This window comes from Mobula birostris, chromosome 3, assembly GCF_030028105.1.
Source record: "Mobula birostris isolate sMobBir1 chromosome 3, sMobBir1.hap1, whole genome shotgun sequence".
NCBI classification, from domain to species: Eukaryota; Metazoa; Chordata; class Chondrichthyes; order Myliobatiformes; family Myliobatidae; genus Mobula; species Mobula birostris.
In genome coordinates, this window is record NC_092372.1 from 58,875,767 (window position 1) to 58,902,987 (window position 27,221).

The 27,221-nt window shown below is 39.6% G+C and overlaps 1 protein-coding gene across 6 annotated transcripts in view; it reads right to left on the reverse strand.

The window, feature by feature from the left end:
- The window catches only part of cep135 (centrosomal protein 135), a 122,516-nt gene extending 96,608 nt beyond the window's left edge, over positions 1-25,908 (reverse strand). For 5 of the 6 annotated variants that reach the window (XM_072252683.1, XM_072252684.1, XM_072252682.1 and 2 more), the window contains exons 1-6: positions 25,793-25,908; positions 20,075-20,224; positions 17,258-17,448; positions 15,614-15,781; positions 11,210-11,351; positions 3,621-3,705 (exon numbers count right to left, since the gene is read on the reverse strand). In XM_072252683.1, the coding sequence (XP_072108784.1) occupies positions 3,621-3,705; positions 11,210-11,351; positions 15,614-15,781; positions 17,258-17,448; positions 20,075-20,187 (699 nt within the window). In that variant the 5' untranslated portion in view covers positions 20,188-20,224; positions 25,793-25,908. The remainder of the gene's footprint in view (positions 1-3,620; positions 3,706-11,209; positions 11,352-15,613; positions 15,782-17,257; positions 17,449-20,074; positions 20,225-25,792) is intronic. The other variant, XM_072252680.1, reaches the window with a different exon arrangement.
- Between the last annotated feature and the right edge of the window lie 1,313 nt (positions 25,909-27,221).

The following is a 27,221-nucleotide window of genomic DNA, read 5'->3' on the forward strand; positions in this document are numbered from 1 at the left end:
CCTCAGACTGACTGACCACTTATCTGTTACGTGAATTCCTACATACCAACCACTGTCACAAGTCACAAACATGAGAGAATCTGCAGATGCTGGAAGTCCAAAGCAACACACGCACACAAATAAATGCTGGAGGAACTCAGCAGGTCAGGCAGCATCTATGGTAAAGAGCAAAACAGTCGACGTTTCTGGCCAAGACCCTTTATCAGGGTAAGATAAAAAGCTGAGAATTCAGAGGAAGAAAGTGAGGGAGGGGGAAGGAGCAACCTCAGCTTTGTGGGACTGTTTTGAAAACATGCTCAGGGAGGTGGCTACCTTCAACTATCACGTTAACATTGATGAATATGCGAGATTTGCAACTGGCTACATAGAGAATTGCATCGAGGACATTGCTGTTATTAAACATATCTATGTGAAGGCAAATCAAGAGCCATGGCTGACAGCAGAGGTCCAAGCACAGCTGAGAAATCGGGATGCTGTTTTTAGATCAGGGGACAAGACAGCTCTCAGGTCGGCTAGGGCTATCAGGAAGCAAAATGGGATCACTCACAAAAAATATACAGTCATTTATGTGACACCAGAGACCACAAGGCACATAACAGTCTACAACTTTTATAGGATAAAGGAAGGTAGTTGTATGAGTGGATTAGAAAGAAGTTTAAAATGAACTGAGGAAAATAACTGATTTTCCTTCTTATAATTATCTAACCCAAGCAATAAACTAGTAAGTACAGGTGGTGGAATCAGAATGATTCAATATTGACAAATCAGTGTCAGGATGTGCCTCATCATCCATGAGCACTTTATGACAATACCTAATCTGGAAAGGGTTCAGGCTGGAATCAAGACAAGATCATCTAAGACATTACAGATGATACTTTAACAGCAGTAAAAGAAGGTGAATCAAGGAAAAGAAATTAAAGGGTGAGCGCTGGTCTCTCAGTGAGTATCAAAAAGACAAAAGGTTACATTCCTGCAGAATATTTAAAAAATTCAAAGCAGGCAAAGATTAAATGGAGCAGCACACACAAAATGCTGGAAGAACTCAGCAATTCAGGCAGATGGGACAGCAACTATGGAAATAAACAGTCAATGTTTTGGGCTGAGACCCTTCTTCAGGACTGGAGAAAAGTCTCAGCCTAAAACGCCGACAATTTATTCATTTCATAGATGCTGCCTGACCTGCTGAGTTCCTCCAGCATTTTGTGTGTGTGCTGCTTTGGATTTCCAGCATCTGCAGACTTTCTAGTGTTAAAGATTAAGTGGAGACAGTAAAATGTTTCAATGTTTCAGGAAGGCAGAAGAGACAGAATAAGGAGCTATGCATAAAGCAGAAGGTTAAATGACAGGCTTCATCAAAATTAAAAATACAGATTACACACTATAACGTCATTTCTGAATAGCATTGCATAGGTAGGAAAGCTGTACTGAACAAAGAACCAAATGGAGATTACCTCTTCTCTTCAGCAAAAAGATTCATGAAATTTGAACATTCTGGACATGATGTAGACAAGCAATGGTAAAGACTTGGCAAAATAGAAAACAGAAGAGAATAAAAAGAGATAAAAGAATCTATCAGCTTTTCTCTTACCAGTTGAGGACTGTCATTGTAAAAGGCAGCTTTCACAGTGCTAGGTACTAAAGTAACATTCATGTCAGAAAATCTTGGTGCTTCAAATTAAGGAAATTCAAAAGAAGCTGTATGGCTTTCATATGAATGAAAATTCAGAAGTAAACTTGCATGTGACTTACAGTAAAAAAAAAGTACCTTTAAAAATATTGGCATTGGATGTGTTAATTTATAAATTATATACCTTTATTATTTTGATCCAAATTGAAACATTATTCACTTTGATAATCAACTATATGTCATTCTGCAAGGTTGTTCTTATATGATTCGATTACATAAAGTTTAATAGTTCACCAAAAGTAGGTGAAATTCCGTGCATACAAGGTTAACCATCTCATGAGTTAATAAGTTTAAAATATACCTATATTTCATTTTTAGTATATGAAAATACCAGCCTTACGAGCCTGATTAAATTTTTTGAGAAGGTGACTAAACATATTGATGAAGGTACAGCAGAAGGTGTAGTGCATATGGATTTCAGCAAGGCATTTGACAAGGTACCCCATGCAAGGCTTATTGAGGAAGTAAGGAGGCATGGGATCCAAGGGGACATTGCTTTGTGGATCCAGAACTGGCTTGCCCACAGAAGGCAAAGAGTGGTTATAGACGGATCATATTCTGCGTGGAGGTCAGTGACCAGTGGTGTGCCTCAGGAATCTGTTCTGGGACCCATACTCTTTGTGATTTTTATAAATGACCTGGATGAGGAAGTGGAGGGATGGGTTAGTAAAGTTGTTGATGACACAAAGGTTGGAGGTGTTGTGGATAGTGTGGAGGACTGTCAGAGGTTACAGCGGGACACTGACAGGATGCAAAACTGGGCTGAGGGGTGGCTGATGGAGTTCAACCCAATAAGTGTGAAGCGGTTCATTTTGGTAGATCAAATATGATGGCAGAATATAGTATTAATGGTAAGACTCTTGGCACTGTGGAGGATCAGAAGGATATTGAGGTCTGAGTCCATAGGACGCTCAAAGCTGCTGCACACCATGACTCTGTGGTGAAGAAGGCATACCATGTATTGGCCTTCATCAATCGTGGGACTGAGCTTAGGAGCCGAGAGGTAATGTTGCAGCTATATAGGGCCCTGGTCAGACTCCACTTGGAGCACTGTGCTCAGTTCTGGTCACCTCACTACAGGAAGGATATGGAAACCATAGAAAGGGTGCAGAGGAGATTTACAAGGATGTTGCCTGGATTAGGAAGCATGCCTTATGAGAATAGGTTGAGTGAACTTGACCTTTTCTCCTTGGAGTGATGGAGGATGAGAGGTGACTCGACAGAGGTATAGAAGCATTGATCATGTGGATAGTCAGAGGCTTTTTCCCAGGGCTGAAATGGCTAACACAAGAGGGCACAGTTTTAAGGTGCTTGGAAGTAAGTTCAGATGAAATGTCAGGGGTAAGTAATTAGATCAGGAGATAATGGCTCTATAAAATTCAGTTTTAGTCACATTCAAGTTACAGGAAGCATAAATGAATTTGGAATACTGGAATGAATCCAGCCACAACTGCCTTTTCATAAAGAGACCTCCCTGGCACCTAAAAAGGCTTCCTTCTAAATACAGATTTTTAAAAAAAAGTAAAAATCAATATTGGAGCTGTATTTTGAGTGAACCAGCTGAGAAAATTATAAAATGTACATGCAGAACAGCTTAAATAGGAATTAACCTGGCTAGGGTACAATAGGGTGAAAATAGAATAGGGAAAATAGATCATCGCTGTGCTGTGGGACAGATTTGGGAGATCATAAAGAATAATATAATAATTGCCTTATAATTCATTTTTGGCCATGAAGGCACTACTCTACAACATACACTTAAAGCCCTTTGTGAATGAACTATTCTCATTTTTAAAGAATGATGCCAGAATTACATTAGCTATCAGTTCGATGGAAAATCAAGATAAGTTTGCCAAGATGTAAATAATTCTGTTTTCTGTAAAACAAAAATAGTTACAACATAAACTTGCATGCACACAAGAGATTATCTCACCTGCCTCTGAAATTTTCTCATCTCACGATCTGATTTATCCAGTTCAGCCTTGAGATTATTAACGGTGTCTTGAAGACCCATTATTCTGGTAAATCATAAAAGTAAGTCAAAAAGTAAATATCATGCAAGAATTATTTGCATCAAAATATTAGAAAAAAAGTTTTAAAAAATCTGTACCAAAAAGAACTAAAATTAAATCAATCACTGAAATACTAGCTCATGACTGTCTTTTTAGATCTTTACTGCAAATCAGATAATGAAATATAGAATCACTGAACGGAAAGGGTCTTTTGGCCCATCGTGTCCAAATACAAATCCAAGTTAACAGAAAAGAATTAAGACATAGCTTGATAAAAACACAATTTTAAAATGTATGTGAATTGCTGACATGTAACAGAATCTTGATGCTTAATTGCACCAATAATTGTATCATGTTTGATTACTGTTGAAGTACTTTCGAGTCTCCCAAAGTACTTCGGAAACAGTCAGGGCGCTCAGGTTCCCAATATGCATAATATGTTATCATCACCTCAGCTCGTCAGTACAGCCAGCCAGCCAGGTTCTGATTACTTGACAAAAGGAATATTTGAAGATCACAACCTTAAACATAGTACAAAGCTCAATGTCTACAAGCCAACAGTGAGCTCCACCAATCTGCATCCTACTGAAGCATGGACTAATTCACGCAGCTCAAATACCACCATGATGTTTCTGCAAATGCAGCAGCAGGATAAACCAAACAACATGAGGAGTGCCCCATCCCAAGGCCCTACTACACCTAACGAGTTCTGCTGAGCAGCCCATGTCAGGTGGAGGGGCAGTGTTGAGGAGCAGAAAGTCTGCAGAAGTACTGAGACAGGTCGTGAGAATGGGGAAAGAAGTGGCAGATGGAATATAGTGCAGCGAAGTAGAAAGAATAAAAGTGTAGATTATTTTCTAAACAGAGAAAAGTCAAAAATCAGAGGTTAATAGATACTTGGGAGTCCTTGTACAACATTTCTTAAAGGTTATCTTGCAAGTTGAGTTGGTGGTAAGGAAGGCAAATGCAATGTTAGCACTAATTTCAAGAGGACGACAATATAAGAGCAAGGATGTAACGCTGAAGCTTTATAAGGCACTGGTCAGACTGCACTTGGGGTATTGTAAGTAGTTTTACAGCCCTTATAGAAACATAGAAAATAGGTGCAGGAGTAGGCCATTCGGCCCTTCGAGCCCTTTGCACCGCCATTCAGTACGATCATGGCTGATCATCCAACTCAGAACCCTATACCTGCCTTCTCTCCATACCCCCTGATCCCTTTAGCCAGAAGGGCCATATCTAACTCCCCCTTAAATATAGCCAATGAACTGGCCTCAATTGTCTCCTGTGGCAGAGAATTCCACAGATTCACCACTCTCTGTGTGAAGAAGTTTTTCCTCATCTCGGTCCTAAAAGGCTTCCCCTTTATCCTCAAACTGTGACCCCTCGTTCTGGATTTCCCCAACATCGGGAACAATCTTCTCACATCTAGCCTGTCCAATCCCTTTAGAATTCTATACGTTTCAATAAGATCCCCCCTCTATCTTCTAAATTCCAGAGAGTATAAGCCTAGCCGACCCAGTCTTTCAACATATGAAAGTCCTGCCATCCCAGGAATCAATCTGGTGAACCTTCTTTGTACTCCCTCTATGGCAAGAATGTCTTTCCTCAGATCAGGGGACCAAAACTGCACACAATACTCCAGGTGTGGTCTCACCAAGGTCTTGTACAACTGCAGTAGTACCTCCCTGCTCCTGTACTCAAATCCTCTTGCTATGAATGCCAGCATACCATCTGCCTTTTTCACCGCCTGTTGTACCTGTATGCCCACTTTCAATGACTGGTGTACAATGACACCCAAGTCTCGTTGCACCTCCCCTTTTCCTAATCGGCCACCATTCAGATAATAATCTGTTTTCCTGTTCTTGCCACCAAAGTGGATAATCTCACATTGATCCACATTAAATTGCATCTGCCATGAATTTGCCCACTCACCTAACCTATCCAAGTCACCCTGCATCCTCCTCACAGCTAACGCTGCCGCTCAGCTTCGTGTCATCCACAAACTTGGAGATGCTGCATTTAATCCCCTCGTCTAAGTCATTAATATATATTGTAAACAATTGGGGTCCCAGCACTGAGCCTTGCGGTACCCCACTCGTCACTGCCTGCCTATCTGAAAAGGTCCCGTTTATTCCCACTCTTTGCTTCCTGTCTGCCAACCAATTCTCTATCCATATCAATACCATAACCCCCAATACCGTGTGCTTTAAGTTTGCACACTAATCTTCTGTGTAGGACCTTGTCAAAAGCCTTTAAGAAAGGATGTGCTGGCATTGGAGAGGGTCCAGAGGAGGTTCATAAAAATGATTCCAGGAATGACAGGGTCAATGTGTGAGCAATGTTTGATGGCTCTGGGCCTGTACTTGCTGGAGTTTAGAAGAATGGGGGGGGGGGTCTCATTGAAATTTATCGAATATTTAAAGATATGGACAGAGTGGATGTAGGGAAGATGTTTCCTATAGTGGGTGAGTCTAGTACCAGAGTGCACTGCCTCAGACTAGAGGACTAGAGGGACATTCATTTAGAACAGGGGTCCCCAACCTTTTTTTGCACCGCAGACCGGTTTAATATTGACAATATTCTTGCGGACCAGCCGACCGGGGGGGGGGGGGGGGGGGGTTCAAGTAGGGTTGAACTCACCTCAACATGTCTTTTTCAGTTAGGGTTGCCAACTTTCTCACTCCCAAATAAGGGACAAAAATAGCAGTCAAATCCCAGGACACTTTACAACAGGAAAGACTACCATGACCATGAAGCCTTGCACGGACACCTGTGTGCGCATGCGTGACGTGCGCATATGATGTGCGCATGCACGTACGTGCCGATTTTTCCCCATAAATCAGTTTTGCCTTCATCTTCCCAACTATACTGTACATACATTATTTCTACTTTATATAGGTTGTGTATTTATCATATCATTCCCGCTTTTACTACATGTTAGTGTTATTTATTTTCGGTTTTATGTGTTATTTGGTATGATTTGTTAGGTTACTTTTTGGGTCTGGGAACGCTGAAAAATTTTTCCCATTTAAATTAATGGTAATTGCTTCTTCGCTTTACGCCATTTCGGCACGAAAGGTTTCATAGGAACCTTAGCGGGGGAAATATGGGACAAGGGCGGTCCCATATGGGACAAACCAATTTAGCCCAATATACGGGATATCCCGGCAAATACAGGGCAGTTGGCAACACTATGTTCAAGTTGAACAGTGCGTGACAGGGAATGAGGAAAGGTGCAGCTGACTCATATCGTTTCCTCACGGCCCGGTAGCACATGCTTTGCGGCCCGGTGGTTGGGGACCGCTGATAAGTGAGGAGGAATTTCTTTAGCCAGACAGTAGTGAATCTGTGGAATCTGTCCAGCTTTGTATCCTGTTTATATCCGGTTGCAACTGAACAACATTCTATACTATTCACAACACTACCAACTTCATGTCGTTCAAAAATTTACCTACCCCAACCTTCCACTGCTCATCACAAAGAGCAGGGGACACACAAGAGATCCTTTTGGAACACCACCAGTCACTCATCTGCAGGAGGAATACACTCCATCTACTACCATCCTCTGCCTTCCATGGGCAGGCCAATTACAAATCAATGCAGCCAAGTTTTCAATAATCCCATGCCTCATAACTTTCTGAATGAACCTACCATGGGGAACCTTGTCAAACACCTTACTAAAATCTATATACACAACCACCACTCTACTTCCATCAAATTATTCTGGCACTTCCTCAAAATCCTCAAGCACAACCTCACCCTCACAAAGCCATGCTGACTATCCCTAATAAGACTATGATTATACAAATGCTTGTAAATCCTATCCTCAAGGATCCCTCGATTGTTTTGCTGACACTGACGTAAGACTCGGTGATCTATAATTCCCAGGATTACCCCCAATTCGTTTTCTAAATGACTGAACAATATTTGCCATCCTTCAATCCTTTGGTATTACTCCAGGGGAGATGCAAAGATCAATGCCCCATTAATCTTTCCCTTCATTTCCTGTAGTAACCTGGGATACTCAACATGCTCCAGAACATTAGCCTGTTCTACGCTGACCTCACATTTGTCAAAGTCCCTTTCCCTGGTGAGCACTGAAGCAAAGTACCCCCAGACACATTTACCCCCTTTATCCCTGAGTGAAAGAAGTGCTTTTAGGGTTACTGTTTAGAGATACATTAGGAAGAATTAGACATGATAGAGCATGACAAGCTAGCTCACACATGTGGAACATACAGTACATCCTGGTACCATGTGGGAACCTTACAATGGTTCCCAGTTTTGACAACCATAAGTGTGGTCAGCTGGAGGAGTCTGAAACCTCTATTCCATCAATGAGGCTCAGTGCTTTGTAGATAGCATTTATCAGGAGACAGTCATTTTTCAGCTCAAAGAGCATGCAGATAGTTCCAAGAGACCAACAGGCATCTTACCAAACAACTGATAATCTGTTCTAACTATGGCGCTCCCTACAATGTGCCACCAGAACCAAGACCGTAACAGCATGCTACACAAGAGAGCTAAGTAGCCACAAAGGCAATAGCTATTGGAGTTTTTCCAATAAAACATTCATATTTCTGTAATCAGACATGATTCCAAGATAATTTTGTCTACTGTTGTCAGGGGCAAGGATTTCACCAACAGGCTGCAGACCTAATACAGGCATTTCCAACCTGCGATCCCCTAGCTTAGCAAACACACAGAATATAATACATACACACACATATACATATATATGTAAATAAATATACATATGTGTACATACATAAAAAAATATATATACACACACACACATACACATTATATAGGTTTCCCCGCTATCCGAAGGTAGAGCGTTCCTATGAAACCATTTGTAAGCTGAAATGGCGTAAAGCGAAGAAGCAATTACCATTAATTTATATGGGAAATATTTTTTACGTTCCCAGACCCAAAAAATAACCTACCAAATAACACATAAAACCTAAAATAACACTAACGTATAGTAAAAGCAGGAATGATATGATAAATACACAGCCTATATAAGGTAGAAATATACAAAATACTCCACAGATGTTGGGGTCAAAGCAACACTCACAAAGCACTGACTACCCATTGTGTCTTCCCATAGAACCATAGAAACTACAGCACAGAAACAGGCCCTTTGGCCCTTCTTGGCTGTGCCGAACCATTTTCTGCCTAGTCCCACTGACCTGCACACGGACCATATCCCTCCATACAACTCCCATCCATGTATCTGCCCAATTTATTCTTATATGTTAAAAAAGAACCCGCATTTACAACCTCGTCTGGCAGCTCATTCCATACTCCCACCACTCTCTGTGTGAAGAAGCCCCCCCTAGTGTTCCCTTTAAACTTTTCCCCCCTCACCCTTAACCCATGTCCTCTGGTTTTTTTCTCCCCTTGCCTCAGTGGAAAAAGCCTGCTTGCATTCATTCTATCTATACCCATCATAATTTTATATACCTCTATCAAATCTCCCCTCATTCTTCTACGCTCCTGGGAATAAAGTCCTAACCTATTCAACCTTTCTCTGTAACTGAGTTTCTCAAGTCCCGGCAACATCCTTGTAAACCTTCTCTGCACTCTTTCAACCTTATTTATATCCTTCCTGTAATTTGGTGACCAAAACTGAACACAATACTCCAGATTTGGCCTCACCAATGCCTTATACAACCTCATCATAACATTCCAGCTCTCATACTCAATACTTCGATTAATAAAGGCCAATGTACCAAAAGCTCTCTTTACGACCCTATCTACCTGTGACAACACTTTTAGGGAATTTTGTATCTGTATTCCCAGATCCCTCTGTTCCACTGCACTCCTCAGTGCCTTACCATTAACCCCATATGCTCTACGTTGGTTTGTCCTTCCAACATGCAATACCTCACACTTGTCAGTATTAAACTCCATCTGCCATTTTTCAGCCCATTTTTCCAGCTGGTCCAAGTCCCTCTGCAGGCTCTGAAAACCTTCTTCACTGTCTACTACACCTCCAATCTTTGTATCATCAGCAAACTTGCTGATCCAATTTACCGCATTATCATCCAGATCATTGATATAGATGACAAATAACAATGGACCCAGCACTGATCCCTGTGGCACACCACTAGTCACAGGCCTCCACTCAGAGAAGCAATTCTCTACTACCACTCTCTGGCTTCTTCCATCGAGCCAATGTCTAATCCAGTTTACCACCTCTCCATGTATACCTTGCGACTGAATTTTCCTAACTAACCTCCCATGCGGGACCTTGTCAAAGGCCTTACTGAAGTCCATGTAGACAATATCCACTGCCTTCCCTTCATACACTTTCCTGGTAACCTCCTCGAAAAACTCCAACAGATTGGTCAAACATGACCTACCACGCACAAAGCCATGTTGACTCTCCCTAATAAGCCCCTGTCTATCCAAATGCTTGTAGATACTGTCTCTTAGTACTCCCTCCAATAACTTACCTACTAGAAATAATGTATGTACAGTGTAGTTTCACTTAACAGAATGAGGAAGCTTTAGCCAAAACTGATTTGTAGGAAAAAAATCGGCACGTACACGCATGCGCACGTACACCTGCCCGCGCAAGGCTTCACAGTCATGGTAGTCTTTCTTGGGGTAAACACAAGTTTAAAGCAGGCATCTTTTCTCGTAAAAGCAAAAATCCTCTTTTGGTTAGCGAAAACAGGTACTAATGTAGGTGTTTCGTAAAAGCGAAATGGCGTAATGCGAACCCTCGTAAAGCGGGGGACACCTGTATCAAGACAAGGTATGAACCTATGTGGCCCAAACCAAGCGTTAGCAATTGGTTTACTGCAGAGTAAATGATGCTTGAATGCAGATAGCTAAAGATCCCTTTCATTGCTTTGATGATGATTGGGAGTAGGTCAATAGGTAACAAAAATTCATTATATTCTATCTGTCCTTTTCACATCAGGACTCTCACATGGTCATGCAGATAATACAATTGTTGGTGTAATAGAATAGCTAATCAAGAAACATAGCTGATTCTTCTAAACCACAACCAAATGTTGTCAGTATTTGTCCTGCATCACTGACTACTGACATCACATTGAATGAAGTCAATTTATAGAATCAAAAACTAGTAGCATTTACAAATATTTACAATTAAATATTTCAGCATTGTCCTTTTCACTCACATGAAGGCATGTTACCAAATGAACTACAGGTGATGCCAGGTTCTGTATGTTTGATTAACCATACTCCTTAAAATTATGTAGCAACAAAACACTGCTACTGATCCTTTCTTTTGATCTGAGCTATCACAAACTCAGTGCCTCTTATTTTATAATTTGAATTAAGATGCTATTCATTTACCCAATTATATAAATGTTATCCATATTATTTTATGACAAAGCTTCCAGCTTAAATCTGTAACTAAAATCAAAATTCAATATTCTATTTCACTACCTTAATAATGGATAAATAATTTATTAAGAACTATAATAATTAAATAGACATGGCTTAACTAATTACAAATTAAAAGTACCTATCATCAGCTACATTCAATAGGTCCAGATGGTAAGGATCTTCAGTATGAATTTGTGGTGCTGATGCAATCGCAGATGGAGGAACCGCCTGATCAATTTGCATTCGCTGTCGACGAAATGGGATGTTGCGCTTTTTGCCACCTGCAAAAATAAAGTCAATTGTTCCACACTGAGAGTAAATTCCAATATTAAAATCAAACCTTATTTTCTTCAGACAGCATTATACATACATTCCATACTCGGCTGTAAACTAAAACTGGTTTGCCAGGCTTTGTTTCTTTATTTCAAGTGTGCAGTTTGAAATAATTTTATTCAAATAAAATAAACTGCACCAACACTGATTAATTTTGATATTTCTACTGTTTCATGATTTCAGCAGACTTCATCATTAAAGCAGTATTTTAAAGTTCCTGGTAACTGGCTTACATGGGTAAATTTGTCCTATGATGTCACTTTATGACCCAGCCTTCTGTGATGCAATAGTCTTATCAACCATTTGTTGATGCTTATGTTAATGAGATATCAGCAGCTTGAAATTTCTTCAGCAAGGCCAGCAATTCCACACAGAATAGTCATCATTTATTTCCATAATAAACAATCACTATAAACTTCCAAATTTAAGAAGAGCTGCAGAATTTCCAGTTGTGCTCTGACTTTAGGGATCTATAGAGTTCAGCTACAGAATGTTAATTTCCTAGGCTTCTCAAAATAAAAATTACACTGGAAGATATAGTGTTGAACTTGTGTCAGCTTAGACATAGTTCGAGAGTTACAAGTCTATTCATTTGGGAACAAAAATTGCCCCAAGAAAGCATGGTATAAGGTCAATAAATGTTTATTATTTCATGAAGCTAATTCTGAAAATTAATTTTAATGTTTTTATTTTAGTTAATAAAAGAATGGCTGCATTTTAACAGTACTTGGTGCTTTTGAATATCTAAGACCTACAAATAGAAGTCTTTAATAACCACTAAACTGTGAACTGGGTTTAAATGGATTTTAATTGGCTATTAAATAAAATCTGTGGGTTGGTCTTGCCACTAGTAATCTGAAAGGATCTGCATTGGTTGTGTGGGCCTTTCTGAATAACACAGACTGCTAAATGCTGAGAAGCAGCAGGCATATTTGCCAAGGATGTAGACCATTTAGCAAGATCTTATTTTTGTGATCTTGCTAATCCATATTTTATGCTTACAATTTTCTGCACTACATTGGCATTTACACCTCTCTATGTTACAAAAGATTTTAAAGACAGCATCAGATACCCTGATTACTAACAATTGCACAGTGGGTTACAAACATTCCCAGATGATTTGATGTTGCTTATGAGCAACCAGTTAAATGGATATATGGCCAAACTCAGGATCCATAAGCCACATTGTAATTTAATGATGGAAAACATTTTACCAACATGTGGATAGGCTTTTTCCATTGAGAGTGGGGAAGATTCAAACAAGAGGACATGGGTTGAGAGTTAGAGGACAAAAGTTTAGGGGTAACATGAGGGGGAACTTCTTTACTCAGAGAGTGGTAGCTGTGTGGAATGAGCTTCTAGCAGAAGTGGTTGAGGCAGGTTCTATGTTGTTGTTTAAAGTTAAATTGGATAAATATATGGACAGGAAAGGAACGGAGGGTTATGGGCTGAGGATAGGGTAAGAGTTCGGCATGGACTAGAAGGACCGAGATGGCCTGTTTCCATGCTGTAATTGTTATATGGTTATATAACACGGAACCAGATTACCACAGGCCAAAATCACTGATGGAGCCAGTCAACACCTTGTGATCGCTCCCACACCTGCCCTGTGATTGCTTTATCCTTCTGTAGCTGTGTGGTTCCAGACAGCCCTAACCCCTCATCATAGTGGCTGTAGTGCCCAGCATGGCAGGGCACGAACACCATGCAGCCCTCGGATAGTACCGTAAACTACCATGCTGCCCTCCAGCCACTAGAGCTTCCAAATATTTCTGATGATCAGAGTAATTAGGAAACAACTGAAAGATATTTAAATGATAAAAATACAAACTGAAAAAAAGATATAAATTAATTTTAAGCCATACTATTTAATTGTTTATTTAAAATCACAAACATACAGAACAAAAAGAAACATACAAAATTTCACTTTCTACATATGGTCAGTGACTCCATTTAAAGGAATAGTTCTCAGATGGATGCACCAACAAAGGCTGGACTAAAACTGAGGTGCCTAAGTATACCCAGTCCCTCAGCTCAACAACTGATAGAAAACCCTCAATATGTGCTCTACAACTAACCAGTGGCTTTTTGCAGAATAGCTGACAAGCTGTCAGAATGCTCCAGTTCAATACAGGAGTACGTACATGCGGATCTATACAACCTGTGTGAACGTTTAGTTAAATAGCTTATGTTGACACACATGAATAGTACCTTGGGTGAAATATGTGAGATTAAAACACCACTTTCAGAATCAGTAAGAGAAATAAACTGACTTTACACAAAATAAAATTTGCCAACAAAGAATCCTATTCCTTCACGAATTAAACAGAAGTACAAACAGATCATTTGGCTATCAAGTCTACTCCCTTCCTGTCTCAACAACTACAGCCAGGTTGCACTCACCTCCATAGCCAGCAAGTGCCTGGAGAAACTGGTTATGTCCCACATTAAGAATGCCATCCTTGCTACTCTGGAGCAGCACTAGTTTGCCTATAAAGAGATGGAGACTGGGTCCCTGGTGGTTCTGTTTGCTTATAAGGCAAACAAATCAACCAAGAATGCCACCTCCGTTGCTCTCCACATTGTACTGGACACCTGCAGCACAAGGACAGCTGCACCAGAATACTTCTTATTGACTACTTTCCTGTCTTCAACACCATACTCACCAACAAGTTGATCATTAAGCTACACAATTTAGGACTCACAATATCAATTTGCAACTGGATTCTGGACTTGCTTACCAATCACACCCAGACTGTCAGACTAGACAAATACTGTAGGCATCAACTTCCCTGACCAGTGCACCACAGGGATGCTCACCGAGCCCACTCCTTTCTACTCTTTTCACCCCTGACTGTGCTTATGCTACCAACTCCGTCATGAAAATTGCAGATGACCCCATTGTGACTGGACTAATTATAAATAACAAAGAAACAGCGTATAGAGAGAAGGTGCAGAAACTGCCTGACTATAGCCTTTCACTCAACATCAAACAAACCAAAGAAATGATTATCGATTTCAGGAGATCGAAAAGGTATAAATAAGATCCACTATCCATAAACAGTGAAGTAGTGGAAGGGATCTCCAGCTTTAAGTTCTTGGGAGTGAACATCACAGTGGAGCTCTCTTGGACATCTACACTTCCCTGATAGTAGGGAAGGCTCAGCAGCACTTATACTATCCTAGGAGTTTAAAGAAAACAAACCTTTCCCAAAAGCTACTTGTAAATCTTTATTGACGGTAAACTAGCTGCGACAAGATCAACCAAAATGCACTTCAATGAACGATCAGGACTGCACAGAACATCACTGAAACACAACTACCAGATATGGAAACCAGCTGCAACTCATAAATGACATGTATAACGGGCTCACAAAATTGTAATGGACTCATTCCACTACAGTAATCACCTGTTTAATCTCCTACCATCCAGCAGGAGATACAGCAACATCTTTGCACAGATATCCAGACTGAAAAACAGCTTTTTCCCCAGGGCTGTCGTGCAACTGAATAACACGTCATTTTAGCGTTGTTCATTTTTAATTCAGTTGTAACTTAGATGTAATTCTAAATAATTTGGACATTGACTAAATTTAAAAGAATGTGTTTTTATGCTGATTTGCACTGATTGGAGTAGCACTGCAACATCATTGTCCTCAGCAATGACAATAAAGCTCTAACTTAGACAGTGACATCTTAGCTTATCTACGAAATCAACCAGTCAACAGCAAAATACCGGTAAAACAGCATCTAAGAACAAGGAATATTTCCTAAATTTTCAGTTGTTATTTCCAAATCAATTTTTTTTCTTATCACGAAATTCACCGGTGAAGATAATCAACCACACCTCATCTAAGGCAGTCAGTTATGAACTATTTCCTATATGGCTATGTCATATGAATCAACAAATCAATGAATCAACAAATGAGGGATGCATTAACCCAAAATATAGGTCTAAAGGTTTGCAGAGGGCTTTCTATTGCAATATGGATAATGCATATATTTTAAATGATGGACGTACATACAAGAACTTATTGACAATGACAGCTGTATAACTATAAACTATAAATCACATTATATTTTGCAATAGCCATTACTCTAATCCATATGAGCTGCTATAGCCTAACACATCATCCTATAGTGAATTACAGCAAAATCATTACACATGCTTTAAAAATTATAACAAAACTGCAAATAGCAGCAATCTTACCTGGAGTTTGTATCACTGCCTGCAGGTTTTTCTCTTGTAAATGCAGGATCTTTTCAGTCTTTGCTTTACCTTCCTTCTCTAGAGATCGTACTTTATGTACATACTGATTATTTAGGAACTTCAGATCTGCAGTGTCATGTTCCAATATTCTAATGCTATATTTTAAATCTTCAATGTAGAGGAAATAAAATACATATGCATCTTACAATATAGTTACCAGTTTATGTCAGAAAAAGCCAAGAAACAGTGGAGAAATTAAACTTACTTACAATTCAGGTCTTAAATACAGAGTTATCATAGGTTGATAATACAAGAGTGTTAAACTGGCTAAAAGGATAAATCACTACAACATCTTTTTGGCCTTGTAATTTAATGGGTGCTTCCTCCACAAATTACAGCTAGTCTGTAAAGGGAAGCCTGAAATAAAACACCAAAGATCGTGATCTAGGTCGTTCCATGTCCATGTTGTTTTGTGGGTGGGATCACACACTTATATTTTCATTGCCCAAGAAACAAAGTGGAATTATTTGCATGCTACTTTTTGTTCAATATGAAAATGCAGAACCATTTAACAGTGCATAAAAGTTTGTTATAAACACTATTCAGGTGTAAATCAGAATTATTGGCAATTAATCAAATATATTTGGACAGTAACACAGCAAAATCTCTTTAAATTATATTAAATATTGTTGCTCCTTTTCACGCCTTGTGACGCATCAGGCGACATTTTTGACTTTTCCATAGCTTTTTACTGTTTTTTATGAGGTAGAGTTGCCAGCTCAACGCTCAACCTAGCACAGAATCAAAGTATGCAAGGGGCTGGCTGGATTTGATTTTGAGATCATTCACCTCGAAATCCAGTACGTACTGATGTCACTACACCACTGGATGGACTAAATTAAATATACTTTCAAAAATATATATTCTTGATGCATCATTTCTTTTGATATTCCCATGGGTACTTGATGGAGTCAAAATACATGACCAGACCATGCGAATATCTCTGAACAGGAAGCATAGGATATTTTTAAAAGCTGGTAAAGAGATTAACCATCTGTAGCATAGCACTTAGTATGAAGCTTTTACAGCCTGGGGTGTTCCGGAGTTTAACTCCAATGCCTTTCTGTAAGGTGCCGGCTTGGTGGCGTAGTGGCATCAGCACCCGACTTCGGAGCAGAGGCTCCCGAGTTCGAACCCAGCCGGCTCCCCTGGCATGCTTTGCATCCATGCTGGGTTGAGCGTCGAGCTAGCAACTTGACCTCGTAAAAAATAAATTACCTGCTACAGGAACATCAATAGCAAAAAGTTGATGGCCTATGCGCTCTCGTGAGCTCAAAAGGCAATTTCCTCCTTCCTTTCTATAAGGGGTCAGCATGTTCTCCCCATGGAATGCGTCGGTTTTCCCTGGGTCCAAAGACGTACTGGCTAGATTAACTGGTCATTATAGGTTAGGGTTAATCAGGTTTGTTGGGAGTTGCTGGGACAGTGTGGCTCAAAGGGCCGTAAAGGCCTACACTACTCTGCACCTAATTGCTAAATAAATAAATATACATAAGATAAAATTAACTCCATTTCAGTATGAACAGTAATATTGTTACATAAATACTTGCAGAATTTATGCAAGCTATGCATGCAGATCAATACCTTTGATCTGCTGATCTGATTCCTCTTTTAATCTCAGTAATTCCTGGTGAAGCTTGTTGTTCTCCTGGACAAGACGCGCATTCTCAGTTCTATATGGCTCAAGCACAGAATCCAGGTTCTTGCTCTCTTTTTCTGTTTTTCCAGATGACAGTTTGGCATTGCGAAGGCTTTCTGTTGTGTGTACTAAATCACTGTAACATAATAGCACATTTTTTTTAAATGGTATCTACGCCCCCAATATTTTCCAATATAATGTTTACTAAGAGCCAGGATGCAATTCATAAGATCTGCATTTCATCAGGGCACACATTTAAATGTTAATAAATTAAAGTTATTGTTAAGTAAGTACCAACAAAGTAGGCAGTATTAGCTGACCTATCAATGCAGGAGGCCAGCAGATTAAATATAAAAAGTGTTCTAAAATTTTGCGTGGTTTACGAAGATAATATTCTCAGGCGACATGCACTTTTAAAGATATGCCTCACCTCATTATTAGAAATTGTACAATGGCATTCAACGTAAACAGAAGCCATACGTGCCCTAGAACATGCTCTGAGAGTAATACCTTGTTCAGTTCTTGGCCTGCCCTCATTTCCTAATACATATTCTCTAAGCATCCATGCTCAGTAATAAGTTTTCATTCTATTCAACCTTGATTGCAAAGATTCACAATTTGAGCAAACATTTCTTACTACAATGCTAAATGACTGGCCACTAACCAAGAAACAAGATTTCTAAAATCTCAGGTTAAACAACCTCTGCTCTCAGTCTCTCAGAATCTTTCACTTTGATAATGATTATTATTCTTCCACACTCCAGTGAGTACACTTTCCCTTCATAGGGAAAACCGAAGGTTCAAAGATTCAACCTTTTGATCCTTTGAAAACTTAGATATTTTACAGTAAAGGTCAAAAAAGGTCCAGAGCCAGAATATCTACAGAAGCAGACTTCTTGATATAAGCAGAAATATAAGAAAACAATCCACAATTTGAGATCATGAGTCATTATTTATGGTGAGTAAAGCACAAGATTTAAAAAGGCAGAAGCCAGAGAGTGGTAGTAGATGGTTGTTTTTCCTGACTGGTAGCCTGTGGTAAGTGTGTGCCATAGGGATCGGTGCCGGGTCTGTTGCTGTTTGTCATCTGTATTAATGATTTGAATTTTTTACTATATTAGCAAATTTGAAGATGACACCATGACTGGAGGCATAGTGGACAGTGAGGAAGGCTATCAAAGCCTGCAGTGGGATCTGGATTAGCTGAAGAAAAATAGGACTTAGTAATGGCAGATGGAATTTAATGCAAATATGAGGCGTTTCACTTTGGGAGGATAAACCAGGGTAGGATTTACACAGTGAATACTAGGGCATTGAGGACTGCAGCAAAGCAAAGGGATCTGGAAAGTGGTGTCATAGGTAGATGGGGTCACAAAGAGAGCTGTTGGCACAGTGCCTTTCACAAAGTCAAAATATTGAGTATAGGACTTAATATACTTCAGATGTTATGCTGAAGTTGTATAAGATGTTGCTGAGGTCAAATCTGAAGTATTGTGTGCAGTTCCGGTCACCTACCTACAGGAAAGGTATAAGATTGAAAGAATACAGTGAAAACGTACAAGGATGCAATCAGGACCTGACTTACGGGGAAAGGTTAAATAGGTTAGGACACAAACACGGGAAAATCTGCAGATGCTGGAAATCCAACCAACATGCACAAAATGCTGGAGGAACTTAACAGGCCAGGCAACATCTATGGAAAAGATTCAATAGTTGACGTTTTAGGCCGAGACCCTTTATCAGGACAGAATGAAGGGTCCTAATGAAGAATCTCAGCCTGAAACATCGACTATTTACACTTTTCCATAGATGCTGCCTGGCCTACTGACTTCCTCCAGCATTTTATGTGTGTATTAAATAGGTAAGGTCTTTATTCTCTGAAGCATAGGGAAATGAGTGGAGATTTCATAAAGGTACACATATTTATGAGGGGTATAGATAAGGCAAATGGAAGCAGGTTTTTTCCACTGAGAACGGATGAGCTTAAAACTAGCATTCATACATTACGGGTGAAGGGTGAAATATTTAAGAGAACCTGTGGGAGAACTTCTTCACTCAGCTGAAGTGGCGAATGTGGGTTTGATTGCAAAATTTAAGATAAGCTTGGATAAGTCCACGGATGGGAGGAGTATGGAGAGCCAAGGTCCAGGTGTGGGCCAAAGGGCCTGGTTCTGTGGGGTAGTGCGACATGACCCTCAGTCAGAATGACAAAACCATAAGAAATGCAGGGCTAATCAAAAGGACAATATTATTGCACAGAAAACCATTCCAGAAAAACATGCAAGCCCAAATTCAGTCACGTACCAAGCAAGGACTCTATAAAATAAATTACTCTGCTAACCTTTATTCAGAATTCAGGAACACAATCCCATCTTCATAAGTTAGATACTCATCTACTTCCCTAGCTCCTCAATGCAGAAAATGAAAAGAACTATGTCCTGACACAATAATTTTAACCTCGCTGCCCTGTTCCTCCTAATGAGACAAGATATCCCAGCTATAAACTTCAAGTCTCACTTTTTCTACTTCTTCCTGTTTCATCCACCTTCCTTCTCCCTTCTGTGTTTTCTCATGCTCTTATTTGTTGCAATCCATGCCACTGCCTCTGCATCTCCCAACACTTCTTCTTAACCCTATTCCAACCTTCTTTAATTTTCCTTGAACTGAAATGTTTTAATCCTTATATTTATTGTAACATTTTTCTGGGCAGAATAAAATTGTGAAATATATAGAACAAATGACAAAGAGCTATTTACAAATACCTGAAAAGATTTTCCACCAGTGGGAGTGTCTCTATCCCAAGGGGCTGCCTATAGCCAAGTTGATCCAAACGCTTTCGCAGGTTTACAAACTTTCTCTCTGAAGAGGTGGTCATGTCAAGATATGCTTCACTGCAAATTCAAGTGAATTTCCTAGACGTTGAAACAATTAGGAGATACAATGCTATGTTCTAATGTTTCCGAAACAGAAGGTGAAAAAACATTACAGGAATATAAACCTTAAGAATACGATATTGATATCAAATGTAACAAGGAAAGACACTGCACTTTCCATGTTCAAGCCTAACTACCATAGAGAGAATTAACAAATTACAGTAAGGACATGACATCAAACTTACAACAATTGGAAGTGTCTACAGAACAATGGGGACAATTACTCTAGAACACTGGCACACAATACAAAAACAATAGTCCAGGAAAACTAAACCCATTTAATTTAAATGCTTGTTGGCTAGGAGCATTCAATCAACTTGTAGACAGATTAATAACAAGGGGCTGCTGTATAACAGGAGCTAGTTTTTACAATAAAACTACTAGACATGTTTACACTTTTCCATAGATGCTACCTGGCATACTGAGTTCCTCCAACATTTTGCTTGTGATATCTGTGACAATGCCCAGGATGTCATAGTGACAGAGATTACAATTAAACAAAGAATTTGATATTTAGTTTTCTCTCCACAGTAGCAGAAAATATGGTGTGATGACTTGCTACATTTCTACCAAATTATGGTAATTCACAACAGTTTCGTGTGGAGGCCTTGTCAGTACAGGAGTCTGAAAACTCACAAAACAATTCAGAAACAGCTTCTTCCCATCTACCACCATATTTCTAACTAAACAGTTAATCTCTTTTTTGCACTGTTTCTAGAATTTGTAATTTGTGTCATTTTCCTTCTTCTCTAACCAGTCTAATGATTTGTTTCCTTGTTTACAGCTCTTATCCTAGTACCCGCACTAACTTCATTCACTCTATCCTTGCACAAGGGGATAGAACCACATACCTATGTTTACCAAGATCTCAAATATAAGCAGCACAAACAACAAAAAGTAATATTGATAGATTAACAATTCAAAACTGTGACAAATGGAATTCAAAACAAGCAAAAATCAGGTCATTGATTTAAGAGCTTTAAAATAGGACTTCAGATAGCACAAAAAGCTAACCATAGTTGGTGATGGAGGTGATTAAAGTTGCACATAGAGGTTAATAAAATATGGACAAGAATACAAAGAGGTACATGTTATATAGCACAGCTTCCACCACACTGGGAGCACTATATGCATCTGGCTTAGATACTTAATACAAAGGCTTTGGAGCAACATACTGGTAAACCATGTATATATGTTGTAACTGGGTTAACTATCTGGACATGCCCCTCTGCTGACTGCCCCTGTGTCTCCTCCCACAGAATCCTGAATAAAGGTGATTTCGCCTTGCCCCTCCCCCTCAGTCTGGGGGCAGACTCTCACCGTGGAGGTCGTATTGTACAGCGAATAAAAGCCTTTCAGTATTTTACCAAACCTCAGTCTTTTGGAGTTATTGAAGGTGCTTCACATACAGGCAGGGACGAGAAGGTTCAAAAATGATTTTGGCTGAAAATTTCAAGATATGAAAGAGACAAAGAGGATGCAGAGAGCAAGATTATTTACACTGGTAGGGAAATCTAGAAAAAAGTTAAGCCTTTTCAGCAGTGAAGTTGAAAAAATATTTTGCTTTAGCCTCACTGAAGCATCAACTTTCAAACGTATTTAAATTAACCATTTAAATAGTAGAAATTAGTCATTAGCCTGTCAGATTTCATGCAGTGTAGTCTTCAATTTTCAAGGAGCAGTAGCTAGGAGAATTCTAATATTATTCTTAACATTCAAATGAATGTATGGTAAATTTTATAATATACTTTATAGAAATGTAATCAATTTGGAGTCTTATGTCCTCTACCATATTTCCAAATAACATAACTTTTTAAGTAAATGAAAACAGTGATAAATGTCCTGCTTAACTGAACTTACAAAAGTGACAAGCACATCTGCTGATCCAAATTACTCTGCACAACTGCGGCTAAGTTGCATTTTACCACATCTTATGGCATTATATTATAGTGAAACACCAACAGACAAAACTTCCGTTGTAAGCAGTGAAATAAGAAAGCATTCCAGTCAGGCCTCAGCTTTACATAAGCAACCTCATACTGCAAGCTACATTATTTGTACCAGGTGTGGATCTGCATTATGGATTTATGGACATCCAAGAATTTGGACAAATTGGGGTGCAATTGAAGGAACAGCCCACTAGGACAATCTGCACCCAATTTGATTTCTTTTACAGCTATATGAAATCTGAGTAATGGCTTTAAATGAAGGCTCCAAGTGCTTGCAAATTTTTTGCAGATCATTGATAATTTATTAGCTTTTGAACAACACTACACTTATTCATGGCATGTCCATTTAAAAACAAAATGCTCTTTCAACTCGGCATTGACACTGAGTATTGAATGGTCATTGATATTCAACTTTAATTGATTTTCTCTCCACAGATGCTGCCTGACTTGCATTCCAAAACTTCAGCACTTCCAGTATCAGCATCTCTCTGCTTTTCAATGATGGCAAGCTACCCTGGGGACACAATGGTGACAGTGTTCCTTCAACTGCTTCAGCAAACCACTTTAGACAACATTGGGAGCAGAATCAATTTTTAAATTTTGCATCTGAGGTAACTGCTGAGCATCCATTTTATATCACATGTTGTACCGCTGAAGCAATTTCCATAACATCTCCTCAGAAGAAAACAAAGCAGGTCATGGACAAAGAGTTGTTCTGTTCTTCTGCAGCTGCACTAAAATGGCATTTGGTTTGTATCAAATAGTCTTACTTATACGTTATGGAAACAATACAGCTTCTGTTTACTGAAATCCTGTTTGGCTGTATTATACAATAGGAATATGAGTATGAAAATAACAAGCAGTGTTAATATTCACAGATCTGCAACAGTGGTTTCGTTAATTTACAAGGTAACAAAAACAATGCATGATTGGCTTGCTTCCAATCAATTGGTTCAGAATTTGCATACATTCACTGATGAATTACACATTAAAACCTCAATGTGCTGTTATATAGCCTTACCCTATTTAAGGCATTCAGACACAGTAACCTAATCAAACTGCTTGATGTTCACTGCATCAACTCTAATGTACAAATTGGAAAGTCAAAGGTTGTGTTAAATATTATCATTTCATAAAAACTGAAAATACTAAATTTACTCAACAGCTAGGTTGTGCCTATTGAGACAGTATGGTTTTCAGTAATGAGACTGTATTGAGGCAAATAACGGTTTTCACATGAATGAGGACTAACCTAAAACATTAACAGTTCCTTTTTCATAGGAGGGAGGGAGGAGGGAATGTCGACTCAGACCATGAGAGGCTTGTGTCGGGCATTTTCATGTCTTACAAGGCTCAGATTGGAAGTCTGTGTGGGGCACCACTCCTCACACAGACACTAGAGCAATGTGTGGTTAAGTGCCTTGCTCAAGGACACAAACAAGCTGCCATAGCTGAGGCTCGAACTAGTGACCTTCAGATCACTAAACGAATGCCATAACCACTTGGCCAACTAATTCTAGCACTGTTTTTATTTTAGGCTTTTAGCATCTGCAATTCTAACAAGTTCTGTGATATCTATGTTTCTTTTTTTCTTTTTAAGTCTTTTTATTAATTTTCAAAATTATAAACACAGTAACAATGTTGATACAAAGAGATTAGAATAATCTTTAATAAACATATACAAAAAAGATTTTAAGTAACATAGGTATAATACTTCCAAACTCATAATGAAATTAGTCATAAAGAAAAAAAAGAAAAAATATATATAAACGAAGAAAAAACCCCAAAAGAAAAAAAAACTGAATACTAAACCCCCCAAAAAACAGAACAAAACAGAACAATTATATCTTGAATCAGACACGTTCAGTAATGTCATCAACTCCACTCGTCTATTCATATAATTTAAGTTAATAAAAAAGATTCGGAAAGGTCAAATTACATCATATGAAAATGTTGCATAAAATTCTTCAAATTTAACCGAAGGATCAAAAATATCACTTCTAATTTTTTCTAAATTTAAACTTAATATAGTTGAGAAAACCATTGGAATGTAGTAGGGGGATTTCTATATTTCTATAAGTGATGTTTTGTATTTTCAAAATATCACATGAAAATCTCCATACTGAACATCTTTCACCATCACAAATTTGATTACCCATTTGACATCATGGACCAATAAGGCCCTAACATTTGTTCGTGATACCATGCATTAAGAGTGATTGAGTGAGCGAGCATGCATGCGCATGTGTGTGGTGAAGCAGACACTGAACCCCATATGGCCATACTATTCCTGGCCTACTTCAAATCATCCAGCATGGAATCCCTGCTCTTACTGAATCTGTAACTGGCATAGTTTTGCTTTCCTTACTTCGGAAGTGCACAGGTTCTCCAGCTAGAAAGTCCAGTAATCAAAAAAAAACCCTGCATCAGCATTGCACCTCCAAATATAGTTCCTAAGGCAACAAAGCACTGATGTACTAATGCATATTATAAATTGGTTTTAAGCTAATTATTTTTTGAAAAATTGGGACCTGGGCATGCCTAAGGACAGCATTTATTGCTCATCTCTAATTGCCTTTGAAGAGGTCGCAGTGCGCTTTCTGGAACTGTTACAGACCTTCTTGGTACTCCCACAGTGCTGCTGGGCATTAACATTGTCTTACGGAATTTGTTTTGCAGCGGCATTACAGAGCAAAGACATAAAATTACTATAAATTACGGAATGCAAAAATGGGTAATTCAGAAATCCAACATGGGGATCTAAAATGTTGTCTATAATTAATTACTTTGTCTGCTGAAGTTGAGTGTGAGGTTGTTGTAGCAACATCATTCAACCAGCCAGTCTGTTTCACCCCACATGACTCCTCATTGCCACCCGAGATATTACCAACAGTGGCGTCACCACAACTTTATAAATGGTGCTTGAGTGGTGCTTAGTCACAGTCATGAAGGGTTCCCAACCTGGAGTGAATTACTATTTGAAGATGGGAGACAACAAAACATAGTGATACTGAGGTAATGGAGTGGCCCAGTATATAAAACGCAAGGCATGCATGACAAATTATTAAGAATCCTAGAGGAATGCTGGCCTTTGTGGCAAATTCCAGAGAGTATAAAAGTAGTAAGGTTTTGTTACACCTTTACAGGGGGCTGATGAAACCCGTTTGGTCTTCATATTTAAGGCAAAGTGCATTGGAAGCAAGGAAGCTTTAGCAGGTTGATTTCTACTAAACTTTTATGTGGTTGAAATAGTTTATTCCTCGGGATCAAGGGAAGGTTTATTCTGCTTTCACCGAGTTTAAAGATTGTGAATTTAATGACATATGTGAGGTTCTAAAGGGAATTGACAGAATGGTTGGTGAAGGGATAATCCATGGCAGAGTTTCAAAATATGAGGTCGCCTGGAGTAACAGTCAGGGTTTGAGATACTGCTTGGTTGGCCGTCCCCTTCTTCCTGCCTCCGTACACCCGCTAGGTCCCCGTCCCCGACACCGGCCACCGCCCAACTTTAGCTCAAAGCCGGTCTAGGCCGAGACCCCGCCAACGTTACCAAGTGAAGACCTATTTGACACCCGGCTCCTGCTCGCTTACTACTTACCGCTGCCCTCCCGGTCCTCAACCCGCGGCATCGATCACTGTCCTTCTCCCCTTCCGAGGGAGGGCCCGAGTCCCGGCGGTAGGACGTTTGAAAATGGCGCGCACCCCATCCGGGTGACCTCTGAACCACGCCGTGACGTCACCCAGTGGTGGGACCTGAAAGTCGGTGGGTTGGGGGGGGGGTGATGGCGCTGCAGGTGGCGCCACCCGACAGTGGGAAGAGGGACAGCAGCCGGAGAATGGCACGTCACCAAGTCTATGAGACGCCGCCGCCCAGTGGTGGAACGGGGAACGGTACTTGGCAGATGATGCCACCTTGTGGGACAGTGGGGAAAAGCACCCGCCCAGTGGTGGAACGGGGAACGGTACTTGGCAGATGATGCCACCTTGTGGGACAGTGGGGAAAAGCACCCGGCGGAAACGTTTCCTCGAGAGTCATTTCAGAATCATAATCGGGTTTAATATCACAGGCATATGTCGTGAAATTTGTTTTACGGCAACAGTACTTTCCAATACTTAATAGAAAAATGTTATTAATTACAATATGTATGTAAAAAAAATAAAATAAGAAGTAGTGCTAAAAGAGAGGAAAAATGTGAGGCAGTATTCGTGGATTTTTTTGTCCTTTCAGAAATCTAATGGTCCTGAAACGTTAAATACTGTATGTCTTCAGGTTCCTGTATATCCTTTTTCATGGTAGCAATGAGAAGAGAGCATGTCCTGGGAGATGGGGGTCCTTAATTATGTATGCTGCCTTTTTGACGCATTGCCCTCTTATGATGTGGGGGCTAGTGCCTATGATGGAGTTGGCAACTTTTTCCAATCCTGTGCAGTAACCCCCTACATACCAGACAGCAATACAACCAGTTAGAATGCTCCCTATGGTACACCTGTAGAAATTTGCCACTGTCTTTAGTGACATACAAAGCCTCAAATTCCTAATGCAATATAGCCACTGTTGTGACTTCCTTGTAGTTGCACCACCCTTTCCACTTCAGATCCCTCGACTTCCCCTTCCTGAAGTTCACAATCAATTCCTTGGTCTTATTGATGTTGAGTGCAAGGTTGTTGCTATGGCACCACTTAACCAGCTGATCCACCTCGCTCCCGTTTGCCTCCTCATCATCATCTGAAATTCTGCCATAATTAGTTGTATCATCAGAAAATTTATAGATGCTGTTTGAACTATGCCTAACCACACAGTCATAGGAGTAGAATACAGTAGTGGGTTAAGCTTGCTTTTGACATTGTATGTTACAAACTTCATATTTAGGATGGTTTGCTTCAACCCAAGTTCTGTTGAGGTACATTGTACTGATAAGGCAGACAATGCCTGATGATTCAGGTAGGTGAATTTGTTTGTTGGTTGTTTTTTTTTTAACACAAGACTACAAAAGTTTATTCAAAAATACACAAAATACAAGCATTGA